General features: G+C 51.5%; 1 protein-coding gene across 3 annotated transcripts in view; it reads right to left on the bottom strand.

The window, feature by feature from the left end:
* Nucleotides 1–12394, bottom strand: part of LOC142256258 (cyclin-dependent kinase 11B-like) — a 157407-nt gene that overhangs the window by 60545 nt on the left and 84468 nt on the right. For all 3 annotated transcript variants that reach the window (XM_075327837.1, XM_075327838.1, XM_075327839.1), the window contains one exon: nucleotides 10546–10668. In XM_075327837.1, the coding sequence (XP_075183952.1) occupies nucleotides 10546–10668 (123 nt within the window). The remainder of the gene's footprint in view (nucleotides 1–10545; nucleotides 10669–12394) is intronic.

Here is a 12394-nt window from a genome sequence, read left to right as displayed (position 1 = left end):
GGCGGCCCAGATGGAGGACGACGAGACTCCTCGGTCTTTGTCTAGACTGCCAGGAAGAGGTGGACTGGGGGAGGACTGAGAAGGTCGGGCCCTGCGTGTCTAGTAAAAAACATCCTGGCCTAGAGTTGGGGGAGGGAGGTACTCTTTTCCTCCCGTGGCGTCAGACAAAAAAAAGAGCCTGTCCAGACGATCGGCAAACCATCGGTCTGGAAACGAGTACTGGGAGGCTTCTTAGAGACCGAGTCTGCTCTCCATTATCGGAACCAGAGGGCTTTACGGATGGCTATGGTATTTGAGGCGGCAATAACTGCGCAGGTAGCAGCGCCGAGGGAGGCCTGCATGAGGTACTCTGCCGCCGCAGCAATGTGAACTGTTACATCTGTGAGGGTCTGAGGGAAACTGGTAGTCCTGATTCCTGTGCGTCCCACACGGAAGGGGAGAGGGACCCGCGGCCTCGAGGCAGAGCGATCAAGCTGCTCCAATTGTCTGTCTGTCGGGTCCTTGAAGGAGGATCCATCAAGTAAAAGACAGGAGTGGTCCTTCAGGCAGGCGGAAGCCGGGTGAGGGTCCACCGAGGCCGGATCAGCCCAGCCCTTGGAGACAGCTAAGCCAAAGGGGTGCTGGGACTCCATGAGTTTACGGATACCGAAGCGGCGTCAAAAAACTTTTTTTTTTGAGGTTTCTTCACCCTTTTAAAGGAGACCGCAGGGTCAGTAGTAGTGGATGGGAGATCTTCCACATGCAGAGTTTTTATTGATTGCTGCAATAAGTCCATCGCAGCTGGATCGCTCGGGGAGGTTGAAACCAAGGAATCATCCCGGTACAAACATCATTCCCCTTCCTCCAGCTCCTCAGAGACCGCAGAACATGTGGGAGAACCCCATCTGTGTACCCCAGAGGGAGAACCATGGGGCCCTTTTTCTGATCTGCAAACGGTGAAGCAGAGGGCTGATTCTTATCAGAAGGACCCTCTATAGAGGTGTCATCAGGCTGCGTTCTGTCCAGGGGCCCCGAGGGGTGTGAGGACTATGTTGCATAGCCAGCACCAGGTTCTGGGAATTGTGCCCATCCCGGGGGACTGGGAGCCGTAGGCTCTGGGCTGGCAGCGGATTCTGCGGTGGTGGCGGGGTGGTAAGCTACAGGGGCACCGGACTCACAGAAGGAAGAGGTGCCATCATCCCCTAGTAGCTCAGCGTCTTATAGTTGTTGCTGTAGTTGTGCAGGGCTTAAAACATGTGACTGTAGCCCCTGGCTGATGAGCCACAAACTCTGATTGTAATGGGGGAGCAATGCTCTGCACAGATAATGTGCAAGTGAGGCTATAACTCACCCAGAACCCTGATGACCCCTCCCCCCTCCTCCTGCGTTCCAGTTCTGGGAAGGAGGAAGCCAGCTCTGAGAGACGCCCACAGGTTCTAATCACAAGAGGGAGCAATGCTCTGCAGATCCTGTGTGAGGAGGGTTATGCGCGCTTTCTTATCGAGTGTCGGAGGGGACGGGGCTTAGGTCTGACAAGAAGGCATCAGAAAATATAATAAACAAAAAAAAATGGTGGGAAGGGACTCCCCTTCCCCCCTCCAGCCCTGCACAATGGTGTACAGAAAAAATTCTATAAGGCTATGTGCGTACTGGAATAAGGAATTTTTTTCAAGAAAATTCCGCAGGCATTGAAAGATTACCGCACCCGCGGAAAAAAAAAACGCGGCAAACCGCACCCGAAAACCGCATGTGGTTTGCTGCGGTTTTACCGTGGTATTGTTCGCGGTATTGCCGCGAGCGGGTTGGTACATGTGCTTTATTGCATTCAATGCAATAAAGCACATTGAAAAAAAAAATTATTTCCTTCTGAGATAGATAGTAGATAGATAGATAAATAGACAGAGGGATAGATAGATAGATAGATAGATAGATAGATAGATAGATAGATAGATAGATAGATAGAGGACAGATCGCTGCATTTCTCACGGTCGGCAGTGAGTTCACATTACCGGCCAAGGGAAATGCCCTGTGGTTACCTCTGGTGTCTCGCTGCGAGGCTGCATTCATTCAGCGCTGTGTCAGTCGCGGCTGGATGTAAGCAGTGCAGGACCTGTGGATTACGCCGAAGCTGTGGATTACGCCGGAGCTTTGTTTCGGGAGGGGTTAATAAAAAGGGTGAACGAGGCTTATTTGTGTTTTATTTAAAATAAAGGATTTTTCGGTGTCTGTATTTTTTCACTTTACTTACGGGTTGATCATGTCAGCTGTCACATAGACGCTGCCATGATCAATCCTGGACTTAATGGCGGCGATCCGCCGCCATTAACTCCTTGTATTACCCTGACTGCCACTGCATCACGGCAGCAGGAAGAGCCGGGGACACTCCGGTACTGCCGCATAATGGATGCGACTGTCCCGGGGCAGCTGCGGCTGATATTCTCGGCTGCGGGAGGTGGGAGGGAGGCGGGGGACATTAACCCTGCCCCTCGCCCTCCCTAGCCTGAGAATACCGGGCCGCCGCTGTGTGCTTACCTCGGCTGGAAGGTAAAAAAAGAGAATTTTGTTTACTTACCGTAAATTCTTTTTCTTATAGTTCCTTCTTGGGAGACCCAGACCTTGGGTGTTTAGCTTCTGCCTCCGGAGGACACACAAAGTACTACACCTAAAAGTGTAGCTCCTCCCTCTGAGCTTATACACCCCCTGGTGAGCCAGTCCCAGCCAGTTTAGTGCAAAAGCTGAAGGAGAATAGCCACCCACAAGTAGAACAGAGCAGGAGCCGGAACAACCGGAGACTCTGTCCACGACAACAGCGGTGAAAACACGCGGAACAAGGAAATTGCCAACAGGGAGGGTGCTGGGTCTCCCAAGATGGAACTATAAGAAAAAGAATTTACGGTAAGTAAACAAAATTCTCTTTTTCTTTATCGTTCCTTTGGGAGACCCAGACCTTGGGACGTTCCAAAGCAGTCCCTGGGTGGGAAATAAACAGAAAAAACTAAGAAGTAGGTAGAACCTAACTTCACAAATGGGCGACCGCCGCCTGAAGGATGCGTCTGACCAAGCTCGCATCTGCCGAAGCATGAGCATGCACTTGGTAGTGCTTCAAGAAGGTATGCAGGCTAGCCCAAGTGGCAGCCTGACAGACTTGTTGAGCCGTAGCCTGGTGCCTAAAAGCCCAAGAGGCACCGACAGCTCTGGTCGAGTGTGCTTTGATCCCCGGCGGGGGAGGAGCCTGCGTTCTCTAGTAGGCGTCCGAAATGGTCGACCTAATCCAACGGGCTAAGGTCGGCTTAGAAGCAGGGAGGCCCTTGCGCTGACCTGTGGTTAGCACAAAAAGAGAGGTGCACCGCCTAATCGCAGCGGTGCGAGACACATAGATCCGGAGAGCACGCACCAGATCCAGAGTATGTAGAGCTTTTTCAAAGCGATGAACAGGGGCCGGACAGAAGGAAGGTAGGGTAATGTCCTGGTTAAGGTGGAAGGGAGAGACCACCTTAGGAAGAAAGTCCGGAGTCGGACGGAGAACCACCTTGTCTTGATGAAAGACTAAAAAAGGTGACTCCGAGGAGAGCGCAGCCAAATCAGAGACTCTCCTGAGAGAAGTTATGGCAACCAGAAAGGCCACTTTCTGTGAAAGACGATACAAAGAAACCTCCCTAAGAGGCTCAAAGGGGGGTTTCTGCAAGACCGTGAGAACCAAGTTAAGGTCCCAGGGGTCCAAGGGCCGCCGGTAAGGCGGAATGATGTGAGACGCGCCCTGCATGAAGGTGCGGACTTGAGCCAGCCGAGCGAGACGCCGCTGGAACAGAACTGACAGAGCCGAAACTTGTCCCTTGAGATAGTTGAGGGACAGTCCTAGCTGCAGACCGGACTGTAGAAAAGACAGAAGAGTCGGCAAGGAGAATGGCCAAGGAGGATGGCCGGTAGAGCGACACCAGGACAGGAAAATTTTCCAAGTCCTGTGATAGATCGTAGCGGAGGAAGACTTGCGCGCCCGAGTCATAGTGGAGATTACTTCAGGGGGGATACCAGAAGCCGTCAAAATCCAGGACTCAAGAGCCACGCCGTCAATTTGAGGGCCGCAGAATTCGGGCGGAAAAACGGACCATGCGAGAGTAGATCTGGACGGTCCGGGAGATGCCACGGCATCTCTACGGACAGTTGGAGCAGGTCCGGATACCAAGCTCGCCTGGGCCAGTCCGGTGCAATGAGGATGACTCGATGACCCTCCATTTTGATCTTGCGCAGGACTCTGGGCAAGAGAGCTAGCGGGGGAAACACGTAGGACAGACGAAACTGGGACCAGTCCTGAACCAGAGCGTCCGCGGCGAAGGCCTGAGGATCGTGGGAGCGAGCCACGTAAACAGGAACTTTGTTGTTGTGACGGGATGCCATTAGGTCCACGTCCGGAGTGCCCCATTTGCGGCAGATCGACTGAAATACTGCCGGGTGCAGGGACCACTCGCCACCGTCCACGCTTTGATGGCTGAGATAATCTGCCTCCAAGTTGTCCACGCCTGGGATGTGGACTGCGGATATGGTGGACCTGAAGTCTTCCGCCCATTGAAGAATGCGTTGTACCTCCATCATTGCCAGGCGGCTGCGTGTCCCGCCTTGATGATTGATGTAGGCAACCACTGTTGCATTGTCTGACTGGACTCGAATGTGCCTGCCCGCCAGCAGGTGGTGAAATGCTAGGAGAGCTAGAAACACGGCTCTGGTTTCCAGCACATTGATTGAAAGGGCTGACTCGGACGGAGTCCAAGTGCCCTGTGCTCTGTGGTGGAGACATACCGCTCCCCAGCCGGATAGACTGGCATCCGTGGTGAGAATCACCCAGGACGCGGCCAGGAAGGAGCGCCCTTGGGACAGGGAGAGGGGCCGAAGCCACCACTGAAGAGAGCTCCTGGTCCATGGCGACAGAGCCACTAACTTGTGTAAGGAGGAAGGCCGCTAGTCCCAACAGCGGAGAATGTCCAGCTGCAGGGGGCGCAGATGGAACTGGGCAAAGGGAACAGCCTCCATGGACGCCACCATTTGACCCAGCACCTGCATCAGACACCTGAGGGTATAACGGCGGGGCCTCAGGAGAGAGCGCACCGCCAACTGGAGTGACAGCTGTTTGTTTAAGGGCAACTTCACAAGTGCCGGCAAAGTCTCGAACTGCATCCCTAGGTACGTGAGACTCTGGGTCGGAGTCAGAGTGGATTTGGGAAGATGGACAAGCCACCCGAATTGGGCTAGAGTGGCGAGAGTGAGCGAGACACTCCGCTGACAGTCTGCGCTGGATGGAGCCTTGACTAGAAGGTCGTCCAGGTAAGGGAGCACTGCCAACCCCTGGAGGTGCAGAACCGCAATCACTGCTGCCATGACCTTGGTGAATACCCGAGGGGCTGTGGCTAACCCGAAGGGGAGAGCCACGAATTGGAAATGATCTTCTCCTATTGCAAAGCGTAGCCAACGCTGGTGTGAAACTGCAATTGGCACATGTAGATAGGCATCTCTGATGTCGATGGACGCCAGGAAATCCCCTTGGGTCATTGAGGCAATGACTGATTGCAGAGACTCCATGCGAAAGTGCCGCACCCGAACATGCTTGTTGAGAAGCTTGAGATCCAGGATGGGCCGGAAGTTACCGTCCTTTTTTGGGAACTAGGAAGAGGTTTGAGTAAAAACCTCTGAACCGTTCCCGGGCGGGAACTGGTATAATTACTCCGTTGGCCTGCAAGGCTGCCACGGCCTGTGAGAAGGCGGCGGCCTTGGAGCAGGGGGGAGTTGAGAGAAAAAATCTGTTTGGCGGGCTGGAAGAGAATTCTATCCTGTAGCCGTGAGAGATGATATCTCTCACCCACTGATCGGAGACTTGTTGAAACCAAGCGTCGCCAAAGTGGGAGAGCCTGCCACCGACTAAGGACGTTGCGGGAGCGGGCAGAGAGTCACGAAGAGGCTGCCTTAGTGGCAGGACCTCCTGCGGTCTTCTGTGGACGCGCTTTTGGGCGCCAGTTGGATTTCTGGTCCTTAGCTGAGTTAGCGGACGAGGCGGAGGGCTTAGAGGACGACCAGTTGGAGGAACGAAAGGAGCGAAACCTCGACTGATTCCTACCCTGGGCAGGTTTCCTGGTCTTGGTTTGTGGCATGGAAGTACTCTTCCCGCCAGTAGCTTCTTTAATAATTTCATCCAGCTGTTCACCGAACAGCCGGGAACCAGCAAAAGGGAGCCCAGCAAGGTACTTCTTTGAAGAAGCATCTGCCTTCCACTCTCGAAGCCACAAGATCCTGCGGATAACGAGGGAATTAGCCGAAGCCACCAGCATGGCAGACATGGCATAAGATGAAAAAGCTGAAGCTTGAGAAGTTAAGGCAACCATCTCGGGCATAGATTCCCTGGTGGGGGAATAAATCTCCTCTAGAGAAGCAGAGATGGCTTTGAGAGCCCACACTGCTGCAAAAGTTGGGGAAAACGCGGCCCCCGCCGCTTCATACACGGATTTGGCCAGAAGGTCAATCTGACGGTCAGTGGAATCCCTAAGGGAAGTGCCATCAACCACCGACACAACGGTCCGGGCTGAGAGCCTAGACACCGGAGAGTCAACCTTTGGGGAGTGAGCCCACTCCTTGACCACCTCAGGTGGAAAGGGAAAACGGTCATCAGAACCACGCTTTGGGAAGCGTTTGTCAGGACAGGCCCTGGGTTTGGTCACAGCGGTCTGATAACTGGAGTGGTTAAAGAACACACTCTTTACTCTCTTAGGCGAGGTAAACTGGTGCTTTTCTGCCAGAGAGGGTTGCTCCTCTGATACTGGCGGATTGAGATCCAGTACCGAATTAATGGAAGCAACCAAGTCACAAAGATCTGAGTCACCCTCGGAAAGATCAATGGGGCACATGGAGTTAGCCTCCGAGCCCCCTGTAAAGGCATCCTCCTCATCTTGCGAGTCAGCTCTTGAATCAGAGCCGCGGGATGAGGAGGGAGAGGAAACCCTGCGGCTCCTCTTAGGACGACGGGGTTTGTGCCCTGATGATGAATCCTCTGTGAGCTCCGGTGGACGGAGGTCAGATGATAGGGATCCTTAAGGACCCTTAGCAAGAGCATTAGAGGCACCCTGTGTAGGGGGCTGATGCATATTCATCAAAGTCCTGGACAGAAGTCCCATGGACTCAGCAAAAGACTGGGAGATAGACCTAGAGAAGGACTCTACCCAGGCCGGGGGCTCAGCCACAGGAGCAGAAGCAGCCTGAGAGACCACTGGGGGTGAGGCTCCAGGCTGTGGCACCTCCAAGTTAGAGCAGACATCACAATGTGGATAGGTGCTCGGTTCAGGCAGCAGGAGCTTACATGCAGCGCATACAGTATAAAGCTTTGGAGCCTTGCTCCTCGTGTGAGACATGCTGCTGGAGTGGGGACAGCTTCTACAAAGAGAATGAACCCCAGGGAGTATATACAGAGGTCCACAACCAGAGACCGGCTGTGGCTTACCAGATCGCTGGAAGCGGTGTTGTGTGCCCTCCAGATCCCGAAGCCCGGACCCCCAATGCACAGCACCTCAGCAGGGATGCAGAGTGCAGGATGGCCCAGCGCAGAGTGAACCCTGTCCAAGAAAATGGCCGCCGGAGCGAAGAGAGGGGGCGTGACGGGGGCGTCCCTGTAGGAAAGCGGGATCTGGAGGGCCATAGAGACCTGCAGGGGAGGAGTCACGCACAAGCAGTGGGGAGTGTCCCTCCCCTGTGCAGGACAGCCGCTGGGAGGAGCCGTGCCTGTCCCTCTGCATGAGTGACATGCGAGGGCCGGTAACAGAAACTAGGCCTCCGGCGAAGCCGGGGCCTAAATTTGAGCAGCGAGGCCGACGCGCAGGCACCATCGGCGCAGTTCTCAGGCGAAAGCCAGAGAAACCGCCAGAAATGCCAAAATAAATACAGCAAACACACTCTCCCCATACAATAAAGGACAGGGACCCCCAACATATGAACGTCTCAGGTACTTAGCTGCTGAGACGCAGGGCCAGGTCCCTGGGGATGAGTGCTCCGGTCCAGCAGAATCCTAAAGGGCTGTGGACGGAGACCGGTCTCCTGCCAGGCATGGAGACCGCGCTGGCTCCCACTTCAAGCCAGAGCCCAGGAGGGATGGTGAAGGAGCACGGCATGTAAGGCTCCAGCCTTGGAAATCAACCTTACAACACCACCGACACAGTGGGGTGAGAAGGGACATGCTGGGAGTCCAGACGTGGACCCGCACTTCTTCAATCTCTTTCCAAAAAGCAAAAAAATCATATGAGAATGCATGTGTGGATGTATGCCTCCTGAACACAAAGCGATAAACTGGCTGGGACTGGCTCACCAGGGGGGTGTATAAGCTCAGAGGGAGGAGCTACACTTTTAAGTGTAGTACTTTGTGTGTCCTCCGGAGGCAGAAGCTAAACACCCAAGGTCTGGGTCTCCCAAAGGAACGATAAAGAAATACAGCGGAGCCCACGTGTTTTGTTTTCTATATTTCCGTTTGCTTTCTATGCGTGTTCTATATGTCTGTGTTCTATGTCTGTGTCTGTGATGTCTGTGTGTGTCTGTGATCTCTGTGTGTGTGATCTGTGTGTATTCTATGTCTGTGTCTGTGATCTCTGTGTGTTTACTCTCTGCTCCGCTTCCTCTTCCTGTCATAATGACATCACTTCCCTGCAAAACCGCAAGCAAGCGATGTACATTACCGCAGGTAAACCGCGAAATACCGCAGGGAATAACGCAGGAAAACGCAATGAACCGCACAGAATTTGCTGCCTGCGTTAATCCCTGCGGGATTTCACGATTACATTGGAGTCAATGGAGTGAAATCCCGCAGCGACGTGCGGAAAAGAATTGACATGCAGTTATTTTTGCTGCGGAAATCCTGCAGCAAAACATGCAGCTGTCAAATTCCGCCTAGTGTGCACAGGATTTTTTTTTCCCATAGGTTTTGCTGGTGAATCACTGCACAGATGTTATGAACATTTTCTGCAGCGAAACATGCAGGAAATCCGCGGCAAAAACCGATAAGTGTGCACAGGGCCTAAGTGTACCGCAGCTGCGGGTGCACTGAGTCCTGGGGGCTCTCCCCCTCCCCCGCCACAGGTGGAATGCTATGCAGGAGTCTGCAATCACAGCTCATGTGCATCCAGTCAGTGTGACCTTTGCTCCAATTCAGTGTGGAGAGTCTGACGCCTGCTGGCAGAACTTGTATCAACTCAGAGCCTGCCAGAGGGACTGAAAAAGTTTTCATCTGCTCTGGAAAAAAATTGGAAGGATCTCACCTCAACTCCTGTGGGGATGGCAGTCCGATGGCTGCTGTCTGGTCACACTGGTGCGGAGCATTTATCAACTCAGAGCCTGCAAGAGGGGCTGAGGAAGTTTTCCATTTGCTCTGGGCTCTAGAAAAATTGGAATGATGTCACCTCAGCTCCTGTGGAGATGGCAGTCTGCTGCCTGGTCACACTTGGTGCAGAACGTGTATCAACTCAGAGCCTGCAAGAGGGGCTGAGGAAGTTTTCATCTGCTCTGAGCTCTGGAAAATCAGTGCCATGAGACCTGTCGTCCAGTGAGTAACAGCCCAGGATCTAGCGTCGCAGGAGGGGTACGGGGAGGCGACACTCCGCGTTCCCGCCTGTTGATGGTTTTGGGAAATCGGTCCCCCAAGGAAACTGTCGCCCTCTAAAAACAAAAAATTCTTGCTGCAGTAGTCTGCAGAGATGTGCCTCCTATAGACACTAAGCTAAAAGTGAAGTAGCCTGGCTTGGGCCAGGGGGTGTATACTGCAGGGGAGGAGATAACATCTTTGCATCTACTTAGTGTCCTCCTATGGATAAGCAACATAACACCCATGGTCCTGTGTCCCCCAATGAGGCGTCAGAGAAAGCAGATGTTACAAGGCACCGATCCAGAGCGTTACTCTCCAACGTCTGTTCTCAGTGGTGGAAGTGATCGGCAAATGGAAACATGGGTTTTCTCATAATAGGCCCCTGAGGTGATAAGTCAAGTGCCCTGGGTATCTCTCCTGGAAACCTGCTGCATTTGATTGGAAGTCTCAGCCAGCCATTTAGTAATGACTTGGTTGAATGTTCACCAGCATGTAAGGAAAGGGATTATCTTCACGAGACATCTTCTCAATTAGCTTCTAATGCTCCCATATTAGGGACGTTTCACTCAATCATGCATGTTACTTATCCAGACAAAATGAGGTCTACCAAATCTTGGAGACTGAAAAGTTTCCTTCCACTGAAGCAGAATAACCCCCACTGAATTATGTTCAAAGAGATATTGAATCTTGAAGACCCTACCACAATGAGCCAATTGCAGGCACCACCAAGTTAAGCAGTTAGTTATGTGGGGTAAGAAGCACATGATGCCCTTTGAAGTCAATGGACTATATGGATGCACTGACTTCACCAGAGCCAATAATTGAAGCCACTCTTCACGCTGAATTTCAGAGCAGGACGCCAAAAATTACAGCCATAAGGAAAGGAGCTGTCTGCTTCTACCATGACATTTTCCTTACCAATTTCTTAACATAAACTTGCAAACTCGGTCAAAAGTGTAGCTTACCATGTTTCCACATTTCTCCCGCTTCCATTCTTTCCCGCTGTTGACGTACGGGACTACGGCTGCGGTAATTGGCTTTAATTTTGTCACCGTGCTCCTCTCTGGCGGTTCTGTGATGAGCGGATACTGCAAAGGAGAAAGCGGAAATTAGAGAAACAAATCAAAATCATATAGTCTTTTTCCATTTGTGTGTACCTAAAATCTCAACGGGGTTGCCCGGACTAAAATATTGATCACCTATCCCGGTATGAGCGGTAATACTGGAAGGATGATCACCCGTGGGAGCTTGGGTTAGTACAAACTGAACAATGTAAAAACGTGCTACGTTTTATAAAACGTGCGTTTGATTTGCTAGTGAATATATCCTAACAGGTCAACTAGATTTTTTTTTTAGGGTTTCACACAAAAGATCCAAGGAGCTCTATTTGGTTATGTGTTTTTTTAAAAATTTGTAAGCATTATACCAAAATCCTAAATACTTAAAGAGAACCAGATTTGGGGCCTATAAGCTGAAGCCACCACCAGTGGGCTCTTATATACAGAACTCTAATAAGAGCCCAGGCCGCTGTGTAGAACATAAAAATACCTTTATAATACTTACCTAAACGGTCGCTGTGGTGGAGTTGGGTCAGATGGGCGTCTCCATTCTCCGGTGTCGGCGCCTCCTCTTTCGGCCATCTTCGTTCTCCTTCTGAAGCCGGGGTGCATGACGCGTCCTACGTCATATACACTCGCCAGTCCCGCGCACGAGCACTTCAATGCTTTAATCTGCACTGCTTAGGGGAGATCAAAGTGCGCCTGCGCAGGACCTCAGTGCTGGCGAGCGTGGATGACGTAGGACGCGTCATGCAACCCGGCTACAGAAGAAGGAAGACAAAGATGGCTGAAAGAGGAGGCGCAGCACCCGGAGAATGGAGACACCCATATGACCTAACTCCACCGCAACGACCGTTTAGGAAAGTATGATGAAGTAATTTTTACGTTCTACACAGCGGCCTGGGCTTTTATATACAGCATGTTAGAATGACGTATATAAGAGTCAACTAGTGGTGGCCGCAGCTTATAGGCCCCAAATCTGGTGACAGGTTCCTTTTAATTGTTTCAGTGTGAAATGCAGAATATTGATAAATAATAATAATTGATGCCTCAGGTGTTATCTGTTCTGGTCCTTCATACTAGAAATACGACCAAAGGTACTACGTAAACAACAGCAACTTACAAGAGGAAAATCTCTGAGTAGCTGAAAATAAATCATAATAACAATTAAAGGGGTTGTTCTGAAAATGTGTTTCTTGTCTTTCTAGAGTGCATTTCTCTAGTGCCTCCAGGTTTCCTGCTGTCCAGGGGGCGGTGTGCTCCAAAATGATTGACCGTTCTGACTGGCGGATTTGGAACTCTACTGACCCGAAATGTGTAAAGTTCGTGTATCACTGCAACAATGGAAAGGCACTAAAACCCGCTAGATCCAGCCAGCTTCAGAGCATTGTTTACAAGCTCTATACTAGAAAACAGCTTGGAATCTACAATTAGTGGCAAAGAAACTTTGTGCTTGACCCAATACTGAAAACCCTTCGTTCTTGGAGGCTTCCTTACAAAAGTCAGCAAGGCATTTGTATTAAAAGTCCAAGCAATCAATAAGTGCCAGGCTGAGGCCCCATTCACACATCCATGTTTTGCCCATGTGTCCTTTGCAGACAGAATGCCTACTCACTGTCCTTTTTTTTCCTGGGATGATAAATAAAAATGGAAGTGCCTAATTTTGATTTAATTTGCAGATCAAAATCATCTGTTCAAGTCAATGGATGAGCAAAAAAAACGGATTTTTGTGTACTCACCGTAAAATCGTTTTCTC

This window comes from Anomaloglossus baeobatrachus, chromosome 11, assembly GCF_048569485.1.
Source record: "Anomaloglossus baeobatrachus isolate aAnoBae1 chromosome 11, aAnoBae1.hap1, whole genome shotgun sequence".
In the NCBI taxonomy this organism is placed as follows: domain Eukaryota; kingdom Metazoa; phylum Chordata; class Amphibia; order Anura; family Aromobatidae; genus Anomaloglossus; species Anomaloglossus baeobatrachus.
Note: the sequence above shows the minus strand (reverse complement) of the source record. Positions and strands in the feature narration are given on the sequence as shown.